This window comes from Notamacropus eugenii, chromosome 4, assembly GCF_028372415.1.
Source record: "Notamacropus eugenii isolate mMacEug1 chromosome 4, mMacEug1.pri_v2, whole genome shotgun sequence".
In the NCBI taxonomy this organism is placed as follows: Eukaryota; Metazoa; Chordata; class Mammalia; order Diprotodontia; family Macropodidae; genus Notamacropus; species Notamacropus eugenii.
In genome coordinates this window covers 56,174,394-56,196,755 of record NC_092875.1, presented here as the reverse complement: position 1 = coordinate 56,196,755, position 22,362 = coordinate 56,174,394, and the positions used below count along the sequence as shown (strand labels likewise).

At 37.4% G+C, this 22,362-nt stretch overlaps 1 protein-coding gene across 1 annotated transcript; it reads right to left on the bottom strand.

Annotated features, from left to right (window-relative positions):
- Positions 1 to 9,002: 9,002 nt before the first annotated feature.
- On the bottom strand, positions 9,003 to 11,899 carry LOC140499554 (olfactory receptor 7C1-like). The gene has a single exon (XM_072601148.1). The coding sequence runs from the start codon at positions 11,219 to 11,221 to the stop codon at positions 10,271 to 10,273; it is 951 nt and encodes a 316-aa protein (XP_072457249.1). The 5' UTR covers positions 11,222 to 11,899; the 3' UTR covers positions 9,003 to 10,270.
- Between the last annotated feature and the right edge of the window lie 10,463 nt (positions 11,900 to 22,362).

The following is a 22,362-nucleotide window of genomic DNA, read 5'->3' as shown; positions in this document are numbered from 1 at the left end:
AGCAACTTTTCATAAAAATAACACATTATTATTGGGTAGGATTTATACCAGGAATGGAAGGCTGGTTCAATATTAGGAAAACTATTAGCATTATTGATTATATCAATAACAAATCTAACAGAAACCATACGATTATCTCAATAGATGTAGAAAACACTTTTGACAAAATATAATACCCATTCCTATTGAAAACACTGGAAAGCATAGGAAAAAATGGAGCCTTCCACAAAATAATAAGCGGTATCTACCTAAACCCATCAGCAATCATCCTATGTAATGTGGATAATCTAGAATCATTTCGACTAAGATCCATTATCACCACTGTTGTTGAATATGGTACTAGAAATATTAGCTTTAACAATAAGAGAAGAAAAAATGGAGAAATTAGATAGGCAAAGATGAAAATAATTTATCATTCTTTGCAGATGATATGATGATATACTTAAGGAATTCCAGAGAATCAAGTAAAAAACTACATGAAATAATAAACAACTTTGGCAAAGTTTCAGGTTATGGAATAAACCCACATAAATCATCTACATTCTTTATATTACTGACAAAGCCCAACAACAAGAGATAGAAAGAGAAATCCTACTTAAAGCTACTGAAGACACTATAAAATATCTGGGAGTCCACCTGAAAAAACAAACCCAGGGACTATATGAACACAATTACAAAACACTTTTCACACAAATAAAGTCTGATCTAAGTCAGTGGAAAAACATCAGTTACTCTTGGGTAGGCTGAACTAACATAGTAAAAATGGCAATTCTCCCTAAATTAAATTACCTATTCAGTGCCATACCAATCAAACTACCAGATAATTATTTTCTGGAGCTAGAAAAAATAATATCAATATTCATCTGGAAGAACAAAAGGTCCAGAATATCAAAGGAAGTAATGAAAAGAAATGCTAGGGAAGGTGGCCTAGCCCTACCAGATCTCAGATTGTATTATAAAGCAGCAGTTATCAGTGCCATTTGGCACTGGTAAAAAAAAAATACAGGGGTAGACCAGAGGAATAGGTTAGGTACTCAATGAATACAGCATGTACTTTTTTATAAATCTAAGGACCCAAGCTTCTGGGATAAGAAACCACTGTTTCATAAAAACTATTGGGAAAATTTGATAACAGTGTGGCTGAAACTGGGCACAGACCAATGCCTGACACTATACACAAGAATACAGTCCAAATGGATGCAATATCTAGGTATAAAGATTGATACTAAAAACAAATTAGGGGAGCAAGGAATAGTGTATTTGTCAAATTTATGGAGAAAGGAAACATTTTTAACAAACAAGGGATAGAAAACATTGTGAATTGCAAACTGATTGCATTAAATTGAAAAGTTTTTGCAACAACAAACACAATGCAACCAAGATTAGGAGGGAGGCAAAAAACTGAAAAAGAATTTTTGCAACTAGCATCTGTGATAAAGGCCTCAGTTCTAAAATATAGAGAGAACTGAGTCAAATGTACAAGAATCAAACCATACAAACAGGAAGTTTGCAGAGGAAAAAATTAAAGATATCTGTCGTCATATGAAAAAATGCTCTAGGGAGGCACAGCCAAAGTAGTGGAGTAGAAGGATGATCATGTAGAAGTTCCCTCCACCACATCCCATGAAATACCTGTAAAAAACGACTCTAAACAAACTCTAGGGTAGCAGAAGCCACAAAACAATAGAGTGAAAAAGATTTCCAGTCCAAGGCAGCCTGAAAGGCTGACAGGAAAGGTCTATCACATTGGGCATGCAGCACAGTGCAGCTTGGCTTTGGCTGTACAGCAGGGAGAAGACTGAAACTAGACTCAAGGGTGGAATCCCCAGCAGGAATTTCAATTCCCACATCCGTAAACTCACAAATGCCAAAGTTAAATTCAAAGATCAGTGAGAAAGCTATTTCATCTGGATGAGAAGGGATCAGGGTCCTGCCCTTGCCCCTGCCCCTGGGAGTCCCAGAGGTACAGCAGTTGCTGCAGCACAGGGTCCATTTTATAAGCCCTCAACCTAAAGCCCTTGGGGTAATTGCATAGCTGATATGAATCTCAGCCTTGAGTGGCAGATCTGGGGTGAGGAAGAGGACTGACTGATCTCCTGGAGCTGGTGGAGGCTCTGGAGAAGGGAATCTATTCACAGATCCTGGGCTTGTGGTTGGTCCCAGATCAGAGTGGAGAACAGGGGAGGAGTAAATTACTCTCCTTTGATTGTGCCACCTTGGAGGAACTGAGAGCTTACAGGTTCCCAGACTATACCCTCCTCTCAACAAAGGGCTCAAAAGTCAAATAACTGACTGGGAAAATGCCCAAGAAAGGGAAAAAAATAAGACCATAAAAGGCTACTTTCTTGGTGAACAGGTATTTTCTTCCATCCTTTCAGATGAGGAAGAACAATGCACATCATCAGAGGAAGACTTCAAGGCTTCTACACCCAAATCCTCCAAAATAAATATGGAATGGTCTCAGGACATGGAAGAGCTCAAAAAGGATTTCAAAAATCAAGTAAGAGAAATGAAGAAAAAAATGGAAAGAAAAATCAGAGTAATGCAAGAAAATCATGAAAAAGAGTTAACAGCTTGCTAAAAGAGACCCAAAAAATGCTGAAGAAAATAACATCTCTAAAAATAAGCTAACTCAAATGCCAAAAGAGGTCTAAAAAGCCAATAAGGAGAAAAATGTTTCAAAAAGCAGAATTAGTCAAATGAAAAAGGAAAACCAAAAGCTCACTGAAGAAAATAATTTTTTAAAAATTAGAATGGAACACATGGAAGCTAATGACTTTATGAGAAACCAAGAAATCACAAAAAAAAAAAACCAAAAGAATGAAAACTAGAAGACAATGTAAAATATCTCATTGGAAAAATAACTGATCTGGAAAATAGATCCAGGAGAGACAATTTAAAAATTATGGGACTACATGAAAGCCATGATCAAAAAAAGAACTTAGACTTCATCTTTCATGAAATTATCAAGGAAAATGTCCCTCATATTCTAGAACCAGAGGGTAAAATAAATATTGAAAGAATCCACCAATCACCTCCTGAAAGAGATCCAAAAAGAAAAATTCCTAGGAACATTGTAGCCAAATTCCAGAGTTGCCAGGTCAAGGAGAAAATATTGCAAGCAGCTAGAAAGAAACAATTCCAGCATTGTGGAAATATAATCAGGATATCATAATACCTAGCAGCTTCTACATAAAAAGATGAAAGGGCTTGGAATATGATACTCCAGAAATCAAAGGAACTAGGATTAAAACCAAGAATCACCTACCCAGGAGAACTCAGTGTAGTATTTCAGGGGAAAAAATGATCTTTTAATGAAATAGAGGACTTTCAAGCATTCTTGATGAAAAGACCAGAGTTGAAAGAGATTTTGACTTTCAAGAAACATGAAAAGGTAAAGAGAAAAGAGAAATTATAAGGGACTGACTAAAGTTGAACTGTTTACATTACTACATGGAAAGATAATATTTGTAACTCTTCTAACTTTTCTCAGGATTTGGGTAGTTGGAGGGATTATCCACATATATAGAGAGAGCTCAAGGTGAGTTGAATAAGAAGGGACAATATCTAAAAAAATAAAGTGAAGGGATGAGAGAGGAATATATTGGGAGGAGAAAAGAAGGAATGGAGCAAGCTATCTCTCATAAAAGAGGCAAGAAAAAGCTTTAACAATGGAAAGGGAAAGGAGGGAGGTGAGAGGGGTGAGATGAGGCTTACTCTCATCACATTTGGCTTAAGGAGAAAATAATATGCACACTCAATTTGGTATGAAAATCTATTTTACGGGGGCGGAGCCAAGATGGCAGAGTCAAAAGACGCACATACACATAGCTCCAAACCCACAGCCCATAGAACATCTGTAAAAAAGAACTCCCGCGAATTCTGGAGCAGCAGAGGCCACAGAACGGTGGAGCAGAGGAGATTTCTGTTCCAGAGAGCCCTGTAAACCTCTCACAAAAGGTCCGTTTCACTGCAGACCAGGAGCCAAGCACAGCCTTCCTTGGCTGCACAGCACCGAGAGGAGCAGATACAACCAGGCTTCAGGGACGGCATCTCCAGCAGCCGCATGGGTGACGGGGGTTGGTGAGAGGGTCTCTTTGGCGGGTCAAGATGGGAGTGGGGTGCCCCCATAACTCAGGCCCCCTTGGGAGGCAGCAATGGAGGCGGGAGCAGACAAGGGCTCCCCAAGCAGGCAGGAGCCTGGATCCATTGTTGAAGGTCTCTGCATAAAGCCCCTGAGGGAACTGAGCCCGTGAGGTGTCCCTGCCCCCACCTGAGCACCTGAATATAAACTCACACTGAATAGCAGCCCTGCCCCCACCCAAAGCCCTGAGGCTGGGGAGCAGCATTTGAATCTCAGACCCCAAGCACTGGCTGGGTGGATCTGGAGGCCAAGTGGGTGTGAAGAGAATATTCAGAAGTCAAGTCACTGGAGGGGAAAATGCCCAGATAAGGGAAAAGAAATAAGACTATAGAAGGTTACTTTCTTGGTGAACAGGCATTTCCTCCCTTCCTTTCTGATGAGGAAGAACAATGCTTACCATCAGGGAAAGACACAGAAGTCAAGGCTTCTGTATCCCAGCCCACTCAATGGGCTCAGGCCATGGAAGAGCTCAAAAAGAATTTTGAAAATCAAGTTAGAAAGGTGGAGGAAAAGCTGGGAAGAGAAATGAGAGACATGCAGGTAAAGCATGAACAGCAGGTCAGCACCCTGCTAAAGGAGACCCGAAAAAATGATGAAGAAAATAACACCTTGAAAAATAGGCTAACTCAATTGGCAAAAGAGGTTCAAAAAGCCAATACTTTCAAAAGCAGAATTAGCCAAATGGAAAAGGAGATTCAAAAGCTCACTGAAGAAAATAGTTCTTTCAAAATTAGAATGGAACAGATGGAGGCTAATGACTTTATGAGAAACCAAGAAATCACAAAACAAAACCAAAAGAATGAAAAAATGGAAGATAATGTGAAAAATCTCTTTGGGAAAACAACTGACCAGGAAAATAGATCCAGGAGAGACAATTTAAAAATTATGGGACTACCTGAAAGCCATGATCAAAAAAAGAGCCTAGACATCATCTTTCATGAAATTATCAAGGAAAACTGCCCTGAGATTCTAGAACCAGATGGCAAACTCAATATTCAAGGATTCCACCGATCACCGCCTGAAAGAGATCCAAAAAGAGAAACTCCTAGGAACATTGTGGCCAAATTCCAGAGTTCCCAGATCAAGGAGAAAATATTGCAAGCAGCTAGAAAGAAACAATTCAAGTATTGTGGAAATACAATCAGGATAACACAAGATCTAGCAGCTTCTACATTAAGGGATCAAAGGGCGTGGAATAGAATATTCCAGAAGTCAAGGGAACTAGGACTGAAACCAAGAATCACCTACCCAGCAAAACTGAGTATAATACTTCAGGGGAAAAATTGGTCTTTGAATGAAATAGAGGACTTTCAAGCATTCTTGATGAAAAGACCAGAGATGAAAAGAAAATTTGACTTTCAAACACAAGAATGAAGAGAAGCATGAAAAGGTGAACGGCAAAGAGAAGTCATAAGGGACTTACTAAAGTTGAACTGTTTACATTCCTACATGGAAAGACAATATTTGTAACTCTTGAAACTTTTCTGTATCTGGGTACTGGGTGGGATTACATACACACATGCACACGCACACGCACACACACACATAGAGACAGAGTACACAGAGTGAATTGAAGAGGATGGGATCATATCTTAAAAAAATGAAATCAAGCAGTGAGAGAGAAATATATTGGGAGGAGAAAGGGAGAAATGGAATGGGGCTCTCATAAAAGAGGCAAGCAAAAGTCTTATTAGTGGAGGGATAAAGAGGGGAGGTGAGAGAAAAACATGAAGTTTGCTCTCATCACATTCCACTAAAGGAAGGAATAAAATGCACACTCATTTTGGTATGAAAATCTATCTTACAATACAGGAAAGTGGGGGATAAGGGGATAAGCAGGGTAGGGGGGGATGATGGAAGGGAGGGCATGGGGAGGAGGGAGCAATCTGAGGTCGACACTCATGCGGAGGGACAGGATCAAAGGAGAGAATAAAAGTAAAGGGGGACAGGATAGGATGAAGGGAAATATAGTTAGTCTTATACAACACGACTATTATGGAAGTCATTTGCAAAACTACACAGATTTGGCCTATATTGAATTGCTTGCCTTCCAAAGGGAAGGGATGGGGAGGGAGGGAGGTAAATAAGTTGGAACTCAAAGTTTTAGGAACAACTGTAGAGTACTGTTCTTGCCACTAGGAAATAAGAAATACAGGTAAAGAGATATAGAAAGTTATCTGGCCCTACAGGACAAAAGAGAAGATGGAGACAAGGGCAGAGAGGGACGATAGAAGAGAGAGCAGATTGGTGATAGGTGCAGTTAGAATGCTCGGTGTTTGGGGGGGGGGACAAAAGGGGAGAAAATTTGGACCCAAAATTTTGTTAAAATGAATGTGAAAAGTTAAATAAATAAATAAATTTAAAAAAAAAAAAGAAAATCTATTTTACACTACAGGAAAGTAGGGGAGAAGGTGATAAATGGGTTGGGGGGATTACAGAAGGGAGGGCAAAAGAGATGAGGGTTAACTAGAGTAATTACAAGTAAACAATTTTTAGGATGGATGAGGTCAAAAGAGAGAATAGAGCAAAAGGGAAACGGAATAGGAAGGAGGAAAATATAGTTAGTCTTATACTACATGCCTCTTTGGAGTCTTTTGCAATATATATAGTCATATTGAAATGCTTGCCTTCTCAGTGGAGTTAGGTGGGGAGGGAGGAAAGGAGAGAAGTTGGAGCTCAAAGTTTTACGAACGAAACTTGAGGATTGCTTTTGCATGCAACTGGGAAATAAGAAATACAAGTAATGGGATATAGAAATCTATCTCGTCCTACAAGAAAAGAGAGAAGATGGGGATAAGGGAAGGGTCAGGGTGTGATAGAAGGAGGGTAGATTGGGGGAAGGGGCAGTCAAAATGTTCAGCATTTTCGGGTGGACAGAAGGGAGAGATGGGGAGAAAATTTGGAACTCAAAATTTTTTGTAAATGAATGTTGAAAACTAAAACTAAACAAATAAACATTAAAAATGCTCTAAATCACTATTGATTAGAGAGACTGAGGTACCACATCAATCTATCAGATTGGCTAACATGACAAAACAGGAAGATGAAAAATATTGGAGAAGTGGGAGAGTTGAAATACTAATTCATTGTTGGTGGAGTTGTGAGCTGATCCAACTGTCCTGAAGAGCAATTTGGAACTATGCGCAAAGGTCTACAGAACTGTGCATACCCCATGACTCAATAATATCACTTTTAGGAATATATCCCAAAGAGATCATAAGAATGGGAAAGGGTGCCACATGTACAAAAATATTTATAGCAGCTCTCTTTGTGGTGGCCAAGAAATGGAAATCGAGTGGGTGCCCATCAGTTTGGGAATGACTGGACAAGCTATGGTATATGAATGTAATGGAATGCTATTGGGCTATAAGAAATGATAAACAGGAAGACTTCAGAGAGGCCTGGAATGACTTATATAAACTGATACTAAGTGAAAGGAGCAGAACCAGAACTTTGTACACAGTAACTAGCACAGTGTGCAAGGAATTTTTCTGGTAGACTTAGCCCTTCACAACAAAGCAAGGACCTAAAAAATTCCCAATGGACTTGAGGCAAAATGTCTTCCATATCCAAAGAGTAAACTATGGAACTGAATCGCAGAATGCAGCAGAATATTTTCTATTCTGTTATGTTTTCGTTTGGTTTTTCTCCTCATTTCTCCCATTTATTTTAATTCTCCTGTGCAACATGACTAAGGTGAAAATGTATTTAATAAGAATATATGTGGCAAGTGGGCTTACTCTTTAGAAGAAGGTTCATGTGATATGACCAGATCAAGACTCTGAGCAACTATGAAGGAGTTTGAAAATGCATACGTTGATGCTTCTCTCTCTGGGTCTCTTCTCCTGTCCATGATAATGCTGGAGTGATAATGAAAAAAAACACAAGAAGGCTATTGAAAGAATGAGAAACAACCACAAATGAGGAAGCAATCCTTTAAACCACCAATAATCTCACTACACTAGAAGACAGAGTACCAAGAGTACAACAAGACTTGGGTTCAAAATCCACTTCATACTGTGATGGACTCTGGGCAGATCATTTCTGTTCATGAGCCCTCATTCAAATTTTTTAGGTTTCTCTCTTAAAAGTCATAAGTGGTTTATTATGTGAATAGGTTCAGAATCTAGAAATGAAAGAGGTTATTCAGACGATTCAAACTTGTGCATAATGAATTCTTTCTTTGAGTAAAGAGTTGGAAGAAGTTAGTTATAATAGGCACTAAACACTATATTTTTTTTAATGCAACTGACCATATATTTAAGGATAAAAATCTAGTAGCAACCAACAGAGGAGGCATTGTAGAATCAATGTACAGTCATATCATTAGCTGGTTAGGCCAATGATCTGTGCCCCCTGATAAAGTATAACTCCATCATCCCAGGGACCATGTTTCAGGTGTTTTCATATCTCACTCAGTGCCTAGTATAATGTGTTCTACAAATATTAATTTCCTTAATTGAAACTACAGTATCGGATTTTTTAAAATGCCAAATCAATGTTGCTATTTAAACCAAAGGTACTTTAAAGAATTCTAGAGGAAAAGTAGTAGTTTTTAATCACTGTCAATGATGGAAGAGATCAGAAAGGTGAGGCTTGGACACAGAGAGAGTAATATAATGGCAAACTTCTAATTTTGACCCTGGCCTTTTCCCAGCTGGAAAAATGAAAGAAAGAAGATAAAATGTCTATTTCTCCATTAAAAAAAAGAATATATGTGTAGAACCCGTATGAGATTGCGTGCTGTCTCAGGGCTGGAGGGGTAAGGAAGGGAGGAAGGAAGGGACAGGAAGAAAGAGAAAATCTTTTTTTTATTTCTATTTATTTTATTTTAATGTTCTACAATCACTACCATAAAACTTAGATTTTTCTCCCTTACCCCCCACAACCCTCCTCCCTCCCCAAGACAGCATACAATTCTATATAGAATCTACACATACATTCCTTTTGATTACGTTTTCACTATAGTCATACAGTGTAGATAAACTAAAATAAATGGAAGAAAACATAACAAATCAAAACATAATACACACACACACACACACACACCTAAATGATCTGCTACATTCTGCAAATGAATTTCATAGTTCTTTCTCTGAGTGTGGAAGGTATTTTGCCTTAGAAGATCATTGGGAATTTTTTTTTAAGTTCTTGTGTTGTTACAAAGTGAGGAAGAGAAAATCCAAGATTTATGGAAGTGATTGCAGAAAACTGAAAACAAATACATTTCTTTTTCAAAAGGAAAGATGTAAAAGGACAAGGATTCATTGATCGCACACCCCACTTAACTTTGTTGAAGAAAAGTACATTTCTTAATTCAAAACATCAGAGTGTGTTTGAGTAAATATAATAAATGCTTCTGGTCATCGGAATTTTAGATAAACCACAATGCAGTCAAAGGTTACAGGTAAATATAAATGAAATTTAAAGCAGAATTCCAGGCTTCTGCTTTAATATAAGGAATTTCCCCAAATAGGGGGCTTGGTGCAATTGTAATTGCATTCCTCACCTTTTCCTTAATATAAACTCACTACAGCAATGGAGGAAGAGAATCATATGGACCTGTGGAGCCATCATATTGGCCTTAGCTTTAATATAACGTCATTATTATCATAACAGATGTAACATACCTAAGCTTCTTAGTGGAAAGGAGTAATTTTGCTTTTGTCTTTGTATTTCCTTCACTTACCATATTTCCTTTCATATTGTAGGAACTTAATAAATGACATATATTAGGTTTCCTATATTATTGAAGCATTTACAGAGGACAAAGCATTTGAACATATGCCAAGTCATTTCACCCACAGGGACCAGATATTTCAAGTGACTTGTCCAAAGATGTACAACTTGTATGTGGAGGAATAGCTCTTGTAACTTTACACCTAGAATTCTTCTATAAAACAACAGATCTTTTCATGAAACCAAACATGGTGCATAAACTGTCAATATCGTGGCAGCACTGGGAAATAGTGTCCATGGAGCAGATGGTCAATGTCATCTAAAGTCAAAAAGAGAAGAGACAGGATGGAGAACAGTACCCGAGGGAGTCCCAGGCTTCAGGTTTGCAAACAAAGATTTATGTCAGCTAGACTTTGGGGCACAGGTATCAGTGCAAAAATATCATGATTAGCCATGCCCAGTCACTGAGGAAGCCAATCTGCTAATGAGTCTTCTCAGAGCATCTTTTATGTCCTTGTTCCTCAGACTATAAATGAATGGGTTCAACATGGGAGTGACCACAGTATACATCACGGAGGCAACTGAGCTCTTCCAAGAAGAGGGTGTAACTGAAGAACTCAGATATAATCCAATCACTGTTCCATAGAATAATAAAACAACACAGAGGTGAGACCCACAGGTAGAAAATGCTTTATACTTTCCTTCAGTGGATGGGACCCTCAAAATGGAAGAAAAGATCTGAGTGTAAGAAAAGAGGATCCCTGTGAAAGGAAAAACACCAAGAAGTCCAGTTGTTAAACATACAAAAATATTATTGATGAGGGTGTCTGTACAAGAGAGCTTGAGAACAGAAGTAAGATCACAATAAAAGTCTGGAATTTCACGTTCTGAACAAAACAACAGCCTCATCACCAATAGAATATGTAGCACTGCATTTAGAAAACTAATTGTCCAGGAAACTAAAACCAGCAGGCCACAGAGTTGTGGACTCATGATGGTCACATAATTCAAAGGGTAGCAAATGGCCACAAAGCGGTCATAGGCCATCACAGTGAGGAGTAAGTTGTCTGAACAAACAAAAACCATGAAGAAGTACATTTGAGTGAGGCAGCCAGCATAAGAGATGACCTTAGTGTGTGTCAGAAGATTCAACAGCATCTTGGGGACCAAGGTAGATACCAGACAGAGATCCACCAAGGACAGGTTGGAGAGGAAGAAGTACATGGGGGTGTGGAGGTGGGAGTCAGAACCAATGCTCATCATGATGAGAAGGTTCCCACCTACAGTGGCCGAGTACATGCTCAGGAACAGCCCAAAGAGGGGCAGCTGATGCTCTGGCTTCTCAGAAAATCCTAGAAGGAGGAATTCAGAAACGTGTGTTTGATTGGCTGGTCCCATGTAGCTTGTTTTTCTGTGAGAAAAGAAATGGGAGAAGTGTATTAAATGAAAACACAAATATTCCTCACTTATAGATGGAGGAAAGTCCAGAACTTGGATTCAAAAAACCTAGATTTGATTAACAGCATTCTCACATCCTTCCTAAACTCTGGTGCCTAGAACTCAAGAGAGTACTTTCTCCTGGTGTGATCTAAAGTAGACAGATTATGGTTGTACTATGACCTGAGGAACAGGAACATAAAAGATGCACTGAAAGCATTCATTAGAGAATCATTTTACTCCTGGAAGCTTAGCTCCTCTTCATGCAGGCCAAGAAGATTTTTGCTCAAGATTTACTCTTGACATATCACTCTTTTACATGATATTGAACCTGCAATCCACCAAAACTTCTCAAATATATGAATACAAATCACAATCTAACCATACCTCCCCTATCTCTTCTTTGTGAAGCTGATTTTTTAGTCCAAGTGTAAGACTGAGGTCTTACTTTCCCAAGTGAATTTCACCCTCTTAGATTCAGTGCAATGCCCCTAGCTATCAAGAAACTTTTAGCTCTTATCCCTTTCATTTGTGTATAAGTTATTCATCCCAGTTTTGTGCCATCTGCAAATTTCATAAGATTTTAAATTTCTATTCCTTTATCCAAGTCACTGGCAAAAATGTCAAATTTTTACAGGGCCAAGCACAGATTCCCCAAGACATTCTGCCAAACTGACAGTAAACCATTAATAATGACTCTCCTTTTTGTGCTTTATTTTTATTTGAATATTTTAATTCTTCCAACTATATGGGAAAAAATTTAAACCTTTTATTTTTTTTTATAATTTTGAGGTCCAAATTCACACCCATTCTCCTTGCCCATCACTGATAAGGGAAGCAATTTGGAAAAGATTGTACATGCTGCGACCAAGTATAGCTTTAAAAAACATTTTTGTGTCCAGAAGGGAGGTAAAAAAAAATAACTTTGGATATGGAGTCAAGGGAGGCTCTACGTGATCTGCTTCAGCTTCTGCAGTTATGGTTTGTTTGTTGTTTGTCCATTCTCAAAGAGGACCAATGACATCACCAGGGTGATATCTTAACGTGGGCATGAATTAGGTGTGAGACAGAACTGCACAGTCATCAGCCACACTCTTTCCTTCTGAGTCACTGAAGTTCAGTGGCAAGAAAATATTCAAAATGACTGGTTATAGCTCAGGATACAGCAGATGACCACTGGAGGGATGGGAGAATGGGAGGGGAAGTCACTATTCATTTCGTTGAATATTACATATTTTCAGTAACTTAAGGCACCAACAACTAAGTCAAACAAAAGATTACTCACTTTGGTTCAGATTGTAGCAAATAATTTTTAAAAGGTGTGAATTGCAAGTTTCTATTAACAATAATATTGAACTCACTTTTTTAATGGAGCTAACTTGGCTGTGGTCTGGAAAAAATATATAATTTCTGTGACATAGAACTTCTTTGTCTAATTGTCAACCTGCTTCCTAGGCTTGCCCATTCCCCTATTGCCTGATGCCTCTTCCTTTCTGTCCTGCCTCTTCTCTGGAATGCCCCTTCTCTCCAAACATCTATTTCACTCCATATAATTCTAGTTTCCCAGCTATTTGGTGTCTCCATGCCTGAAACCCCAGGGGAGAAATAGCATTTAGAATTACTTAGAGAGGATATCTTTGCTCTCTATGAGACAACTGAGATTCTCTAATCATAGGACCAGTATGATTTCCAAGCTGAGCAAGCTACCTTCACTATAAAGCTGCCTGAGATGCCCTGGTCACAGATCTCCCAGGAAGAACGAAATACTAAGAGCAGCCTCTCAGTGTACTGTGAGCCCCTATCCTCCTACCAGACCCTGATGACCATTATGTGCAAGTGACATAAATGTTTTCCTCCTTTCCCTGTCTTCCATCTCAGTATGAAATGATTATTAAATTATCCCACGTTGAAAATGTCAGTCCTTGTCCCAATGTGACAAAGTGAGGGGAAGTTAAGAGATTGCTCTGCTACATTCCCCTCGTTGATCCAGCCTCCCTCTGTCCTAGGTAGTTCCACTTAAGCCACATGGCTTTTCCTTAAACTTGCTGAACAAAAAGGCCCACTGCTTTCAGCACAGACTGGTCAGCCCATCGTATTCTTCTACAAAGATCATTTAGTCCCAGAAGTGGATTCAGATCATCTTACATATTACATTAAACGAAAAGATGTTATAAGCACCTCTTTTTAAATCACCTGATAACCTCTTACTAATCTATTTTGAAACTGTTTATATCAAATAAACAATTTTTTAGTCAAATAAGCAGACCAAAGAAAAGAGCAAGTGCTGACCAAAGTAAAGCAAGGTGCTATAAAATTGACTGAGTCTGATAATCTATTTAGATAATTTAAATAAAACCAGATTTCTTTCCCACAATTTGTCTAGATAAATCTATTTCTCAATTGCTATCAAACAGTCTGTTAAAGACAACTTTTCAAATATTCTAATAGATCTTCATGGCTTTAAGAAATTCAAGCTACCTGTTGAGAAAATCAGAGTAAATGTCTATGAAATTTGAAAATTGGCATTCTTGATTCTGTTCCACAATAAGTTCAGAACACACTAAAATGAGGGTTTCCAACATGACCTAATTTTATTGTATCCTAGTAAGAGCTATTAGTCATTAACAACAAAGAATCAAGGAGTTCTTTGTTGCAACTGTTGATAAATATGTTCCATTTATAGAAGAGGAAGGTATGTAATGATCTTCCTTGCTTCTCCTCAAAAAAAAAAAAAAAAAGCTTTTGAGTACATAATTACCTGTGGTATGATAGTAGCTATACAAAGAAGTTTCTATCCTCTCTCCAATCCCTCCAGCCAAAGAAAGAGAACATGGCACAAATACTTGTATGAATGGGACATGGAATTTCTTCATGATGTTCTCAATATCTGGGGTGCTGTTCGTCTTCCTCTACCTTTTTCTAAATCCTTTCCATTACTTAAGATCCAGATCAAGTCCCATATTCTACCTGAAGTCTAAATTCCCAAACCCCAAGTGTGAAATTCATCACAATTATAGTTTGTAAATCCCTCACTTGACTACAAAAAAATATCGTCTACCATTTCCATATATCTTTGTGTGTGTTCTCAAGTAGGTTGGGAGCTCCTTTTGGTCAAGAACTAGTCTTAGGTTTCTTTGAATTCCCCCCAAGGCAGTGGTTCCCAATCTCTAAACTAACTACTTCTGGGAAGATATGCAGTTGTTTCAAGGGATCTTCAACTCCATATGTGCACCAAGGATGGTTACTTACATTTGTCTTTAGCTCTAACAAAATATGGGGGTTGTCTCAAGACAATGAACAAATATACCTTTTTAGGCTAATTGGGTGAATCAATGCTATGCATTTTTCAAATGTTCTTAGACACTTTGTGATTAATAAAATACAAATTTACCTGAAAGCATTACTGAGTTTATTGTACCTTTTGTCATTATGAATTTTCTCAATTATTAATAGCATAACTACTATCACACAGGGCTTTTGCAAAAATTTTCTTAAACTTAATAAAGTCTAGTAATACTCAGACAACAAACCATTATCTCACAGCATCAAATACAGGGCTTACATATAGCTGGAATTCAAACAAATATTTATCTATTGACTGAATAGCATCATCTTTTTATTGATTGTGTGTTTGATACTGTACAATAACAATTGCAAATAAAAATTGTAACAATTACAATTACAACTACTTCTCATACCCTTAGAATAAGTTGGCCTCTGGGAGAAGAACAGGCGCTTCCTTTTTTTTTTTAGTTAAGGAGTAGACACCAAAGAGTAAATGTATTCTTAGCTTTCAATTACTTCCAAATTTCTTTCTCACCAATGTCCCACATTAATATGGCTTACCTACTGTGAGACATAGTAGATTACTATATGTAAGATACCAAATTTTAATTTTCATTAATTATTTTCAGTTTTTGAGTCAGAGAAACTGAGTTTACTTTCTTGCCTGATAGCTCTGGTATCAAAGGAAAAATTTCTAAATCACAATATTAAAGCTACTTCTTTATTTACTGATGGAAGAGGAAAATCAGGAAGATTCATGACAATGGAACTGGCAGTGACTTAAAGATCAGGAAAACACCATATTTAAGGAAATTAAAAGAAAACCCAATGTCATTTCAAGTGTAATGTAGCACAGGGTAGTAGATCATGCACTGGATTTAGGGTCAGATAATTTAATGTTAAATCCTAGCATGAACACACACTAGCTGTGTGATCTACTAACTTGTTGTTTGACTTTGAATAAGTAACTTTTTCCTTTGGGGTTTCCATTTACCCACCTGTAAAATAAGGAAGTTGGAATAGATGACTCTTAGAGCAATCTTCCAACATGAAATTTTATGAATTTTTAAGATTGAAGCATCAGGAAGACTCAACAGAAGTAAGCAAGTTACTTCAAAGTCTCTAAATCTTCTGCCCATGTAAAATGAAGCATGATACATGTGCTGCATATTTTTAAGGGTTGTTTTTAAAATTATTTGTTAAGCCTTAAAATGTTACACTCATGGAAAATATTATTATAAACATTTTAGTTATACTAAAATGATAAAGAGAGATAAAGTAGTAGAGAAAAATGATAGGATGGCTGGTGTGAAGGCCTGAGGAAATGTAATATTTTAGTTAAAAATGCCAAAAACCAGAGAAAATTATGTCTTATAATTATCGGTGGCTCATATGAGAATAAAGTCTCTACTTTTAAAAATTATAAATCTTCACTGTCTCTAAGTAGAAAAGTGGGATCAACTTTCAAATAGCCAAAATAATATTCCTCAAATTAAAAAATAAGGAATAAGGAAAAACTAATTATCAGTTTAAAAATAAAAATACCAACCTATATTATTAAAAGAGTTTCTCTTAGTCAAAATGTTGACATATGCCTTGTTCAGTGATGGTGGGAGAGTGATAGAAAAGAAGTGATCTAACAAGGAGGAAAAGGACCAAAAGGGACACGTACCATCCAGGAGGAGAGGATCCAGAAGAGGGTGGCTGACAGGGTCAAATGCTGTGGAGAGGTCAGGTAGGATAAAGGTTGAGAAAATACCATTAGATTTGTCATTAAAGAAATCACCAGAAATTTTGGTGAGAGCTTTCTAAACTGAATGAGAAGCAATGGATAATTAGGGAGATAAGAGCCAGGGACACTAGAAGGACAGAGGTCCCCTGGTGGAAACAAGGAAGTTCAGAGGATGGGTAGATTTTCAGACAGAATGTAATTGCGCCCCATTTATGCGTGTTCACCTAAAAAATGAGAAGGGATAATTGAGGCACTTCCACATGGATGACTGCCCAGAGCCCACCTGCTGAGGAGTACCTGTGGCACCCAAGACATGATCCTAGGAATAACGTGCTGCCTTGGGCAACAGTTGAGAGTGTGAAAGGGAAAGGGAGTTTGTGTGCCTGGATCAAACTAATTTAGAACCGTATAGGGAAAAGGGTAGGATTTATGCTATCTTCTCACACTCTGGAGTCAAGGCACAGGTACTTGGGGTCATTCCAAGACATCTCAGGGGTTCCACACACCCATTTTGGAAACTACTGTGGTAATCTGAGAATACCCAACACCCAATCTGCTTTTTCCCTGTCCTTTCCTTAGATTTCTTCAGCCTTTCTTCTAGCTACCAGGAGTAAGAAATTCCACTCCATCATCATCTCCAGCTATGTTTTTCCTCAGCTTATGGTAAGTGTCCCCAGTTTCCTGATCATCTGTAATCAGGAATGGAATATACCTTTCCACCAGTCCTGCCCAGGCTACAGTACATGGTGGGGAGGGAGTGGTCATTTGGGCAATTCCAGTTCAGCTTCTAACTTCTGTTACCAATTTGCAAAAGCAGTGATCTCAGGGAACACCCATGATTGACATGGAAGGACCTACTTAGGAGTCCAGGACTCTGCTTTTGAGAGTTACATAAGGAACTCCTCTATCCTTACTGGCAGCTGAGATTTCATTGGCCTGAGTTCTGACATGGACTCTGCAATAAGATTGGCTCAGATGGGCTGGACTACACTGGACTTGGACTTCCATTATGATAAAAGCAATGACAACTATACATTTCTATAGTGCCTTATAGGTACCAAATATTGTCATGTACATTAACACCTTTGATACTCACAAGAACATGAAGAAGAATAAAATGGACTACAGCTTCTGGCACTAAGCAATTCATCTCACTCTTCGACTCCTTAACAATATAGACAAATATTTCAGCAAATATCAACCTATTTTACTACAAGGTTTCATAGAAGTTAAGTAATTAAGCCAAGGTCCCCAAGATATTTGGGGGCATGCCTAGGATTACACCTAAGTCTCTTGATTCTAAGTCTATCAGACTCAGCATCTGGTAGCACATAGAGCACTGGCTCATGGATCAGTAAGATCTAAGTTCAAATCCAGCCTCGGGCATTTACTACCTGTGTGACCTTAAGCAAGTCATTTAATCAGTTTTCCTCAGTTCCCTCAACTGTAAAATGGAGATAATAATAGCAGCTTCCCTATAGGCTTGTTATAAAAATCAAATGAAGTGATACTTGCAAAAACAACCACATAGTAGACACATAAGAGTTTATTCCTTTTCTTCCTCCCTCTCCACTCTCCTTTTTCTCCACATTTCTCTACACTCCTAAATACCCCTGAGCTCAGTTGGGTACTGGTATTGGGCCTTTAAGAGACTTAAGGATGGCTTTGAATGAGTGGCACTACAGCCTGGATTGAGCTGTAATTCAGGTTGTGCGAGGATCAGTGGAATCTCTCTGAATCTCTGAAGAAAAATCAGCTACCTCCCTTTTCCCATATTTTTCCTCCACCCTCTCACTCTTCCTCCATCATACTTACAGAAAAATATGGAGGGAACAGGTTTGGGGACTCTGTGTCCTGAGCTGTTGAAAAGAAGGGCAAGGTAGATAGAAGCTCTGCATCATAGAAGAGGTAAAACATGTGACCTCTGATTTGGTGACTAATGTCACTAGGAGATGAAGTAGACTCTTTCCTGTCCTGTAACAAATTATCTGAGGGTTTCCGAGATTTTCAAGGCTGAATCCCCAACGTTCCTAATTATAAAAATCATGCAATTGTCACTTCATTCCCTGAGTGTTCAGATCCCTGAAGAACAGGAAATCCTGGCAGAAAACTTCCCAACAATGAGACCCACGTGACAATGGAAGCCAACATGCAAATCTTCCAGCTGTGGATTAATAACTCTTTGTCTAGGTGGCTGGAGACAGCTATGGCTGGGGATGAGCTAAGTGACCCCAGAGCTGCTCTGGTTCTAACAATCTCTGAATCTTGGAGCCAGTGAGCTCCCTCATGACTGGAGGTTCCTCAAGTAGACAAGGAATGATTGATTTTCTGCTGTATTTAGAGAAAATTCCTAACAAGTGACAGGGTTGGACTAGATATCTCAGGTGCATCTTGGCTCTAAAAACCAATGAGCTACCTCATAAAGTAGTGAGTTCCTAATTAATAAACTCTTTAAGTTAATATTTGATGAATATTTATAGGTTTGAGAGCAATTGGTGTGGAGACATGTGCCCATCTTAAAACTCCAGTTCTGCTGCTTCACTTTTCTAGACATGAGTTTCATCATCTTTAAAGTGAGCATCTTGGACCAGAAGAACTCTAGCCTCATTTGCAGGGCTAAATCAATCTGATGGTTCCAAAAATCCTATTAGGAAATATTTGCTCAAGTCTGAGTTGGACTAGGTGCCCTATGTTTTCTCCATCATTTCATAGAAAGTAGGAAAGCAAATTTTTCAACCAATGCCCTGATTTGGGGAACATTAGTATGTCATTACACTCTTATTCCATCTTTTGTTCAACCTTTCCCCAGCTGATAGACACTCTTTTAATTCTACTTTGTTGTCTCCTCAAGCAGAGCTTCTCTACCTGTTTTTGTACATGTGGGTCCTTTTTGTCTTTCTTCAATCACTTTCTTTGATATACAAGATGTATCTATGCCTTGTAGTGAATAGTATCACTAGGTCAAAAGATATGCACAGCTAAGTAACTCTGGAGGCATAGTTCCAACTTGCTTTCCAGAATGCTTGGAAAATTCTTGAAATTGAAATTAGTCTAACTGGAATTAATGATTTCACCAATGGTCATTAATTTGACCATTTTCCCTTAGCTCCTCCAAAATTTGTCATTTTCCTTTTTTGACAATTTTGCTAATCTATTTGGTGGAACCTCACAGATGCTTCAATCTCCATTTCTCTCATTATAGTTATTTGGAAAGTTCTTCCATATGGTGCCTGATAGCTGATATTTCTTTTTTTTAAACTGCTTCTTCTTATCCTTTTATCCATTTATCAATTCAGAATGACTCTTACTCAAAATTTGAAATGGATTCCTTATGCATCTTGGAAATGAGACTTTTCTTAGATAAATATGCTCACAACATCTTTCTCAATAAAATATTTGCTTTCTAATTTTAATTGTAATGGTTTTTCTTGTGGAAAAACTTTAATTTCATATAATCAAAACTGTTCATTTTATCTTTTTATTCCTCTTTTTCCCTTATTTGGTCATGAACTCTTCAAACAACAAATGGGAAAGGCAATTCTTCCTTGATCCTCTAACTGGATTATAATGTGACCTTTCATAATTAAGTGATATATTGATTTAGAGGTTCTCTTGGTATGTGATATGAAGTGTTAATCAAAACATGTTCTATCAGATTTCTTTCAGATTTTTGTCAAATAACAAGTCCTTATCACAGTCGATGAGGTCCTTGAATTTATTGGAATACTCAACTGCTAGCTTCATTTGATTTTGTATGCTGTATGCCTTATCTATTCCTTTAATCTACCTATTTTTTAATCATTGCCAAATCATTGTGATGATTTCTGCTTTGTAGCTAATATAGTTAAAAGCCTAGTTTCCATTTAACATACTCATTTTATTGGCAAATTATTTGTAATAATTTTCTTTATTCTTCCTTTTTTTATCTTTTTATATTGATAATTTGCTTTAAACTTTTCTTTCTGTTTAAACAAAGTCATGTATCCACAAGTCTATTATTATTGTAGTTTTGTGAACTTTTTCAGTTTCCATTTTATGAATCTCTTTTTAAATTTTCAAGTTATTTGTTTAGAATTTAATTCATTTAAAATAATCTATTATCTAGGGATTTTTTCCACTCCATGCCCAAATCACTGATGTATTCTGTCTTTTTCTATTTCATTTTTTCCAATTACATGTAAAAGCCATTTTTAACAGTCTTTATTTTTTTTATTTGACTTCCAAATTCTCTCCCAACCTTCATTTCTGTACCCTAACTAAACCCTTTGTATGGTGGCAAAAAATTGGAAGACTGATGCAAAGCAAAGTGAATACAACCAGGAGAACAGAGTACATGGTAATACCAGCTGTGAATGATTTAAGTATTCTTAGCACTGTGATTCAAACCATTAATGATTCAAAACCATTAAAAAAGACAAGATAAAAAAACTGCTATCCACTTCCAGAGGGAAAAAAATGATGGAGTCTAAATGCAGATCTAAGTATATATTTTTAACCTTTTTTATTTTTCTTGGGATTTTTTTCTGTTTTATTTCACAACATGATGGTATGGAAATGTTTTGCATCACTGCACCTGTATAACTTATACTACTTCTCCCAATCCATCTTCTCTTCTATCAATGCCCCCTTTTCTTACCTACTTTCCTTCCGACTTCCCTGCAGAGTATGATAGTTTTCTAAACCCAAAAGAGTGTTTAGGTTATTCCCTCTTTCAGCCAGTTCTGATGAGGATAAATATGCTCCTTCTCTAGCTATTGTATGCTGCCCCAAATTTCCCTTCCACTGTATCATCTCTTCCACACCTTTTTTATGAGATGTTACCCCATTCTACTTCTCCCTTCCCCTTTCTCATCACTTAATGTATCCTTCTTTCTCACCACTTCATTTTTTTTAGCTATCATCTTATCATAGACAACTCATAACCATTCCCTTTGTGTATATTCCTTCTAATTATATAATTCCTTTCAAAATCCCAATAAGGATAAAATTTTTAGGAATTATAAGTATTTTCTTCCCATGTAAGAATACAAACAGCTTAACCTTAAGGGATACTTTGAGTTTATCTTTGTTTCTTACCTTTTTACGCTTCTCTTGAGTCTCTTATTTGTTAGTCAAATTTTTACTCAGTTCTGGTCTTTTCGTCAGGAATGCTTGAAAGACCTCTATTTTCTCAAATATCCTAACTTACCCCAAAAGACTGAATTCAGTTTTAGTGCATAGGGAATTCTGGGTTGTAATCCTAGTTCCTTAGCTCTGCAGAATATTATATTCCAAACCCTCTGATCCTTGAATGTAGAAGCTCCTAAATCCTGTATCATCCTCATTGTGATTCCATATTTGATTTATTTCTTTCTGACTGCTTGCAATATTTTCTCCTTAACCTGGGACCTCTGGATTTTCTATAATATTCCTGGGAGTTTGCATTTTGGGATCACATTCAGAAGGTGATCAGTGGATTCTTTCTATTTTAGCCTCTGATTCTAGGCTATCAAGGCAGTTTCCCTTGATAATGTCTTGAAATATGATATCTGAGCTTTTCTTTTGACCATGGTATTCAGGCACTATAATGGTTCTTAACTTACCTCTCCTCAATCTCTTTTTCAAGTCAATTTTTTTTCCAATAAAATAGTCCATATCTTCTATTTTTCATTCTTTTGTTTTGTTTAATTATTTCTTGGTGTCTTATGGAGTTATTAACTTTCACTTGCCAAATTCCAATCAGTAAGGAATTATTTCCTTCAGGGAGTTTTTTCTTCCTTTTCCATTTGGCCAATTGTATTTTTAAGGTGTTCATTTCTGGAGTGAACCTTTTTTTATAACTTTTTGCATTTGGCAAATTCTGCGTATTAAGGTGCTCAGCTTTTCAGTGGATTTTTGGCCTCATTTATCATTTGGAATATTCTGGTTCTTAAGGTGTTATTCTTGTCAATATTTTTCCTACCTCCTTTAGGAAACTGTTGATTTTTCCCCTGATTTTCTTGCATCACTCACATGTATTTTTCCTCAACCTCTCTCATTTGATTTTTAAAATCTTTTTTGAGAACTTCCAGGAATTTCCTTTTATGTCTGAAAGGATTTCATACTT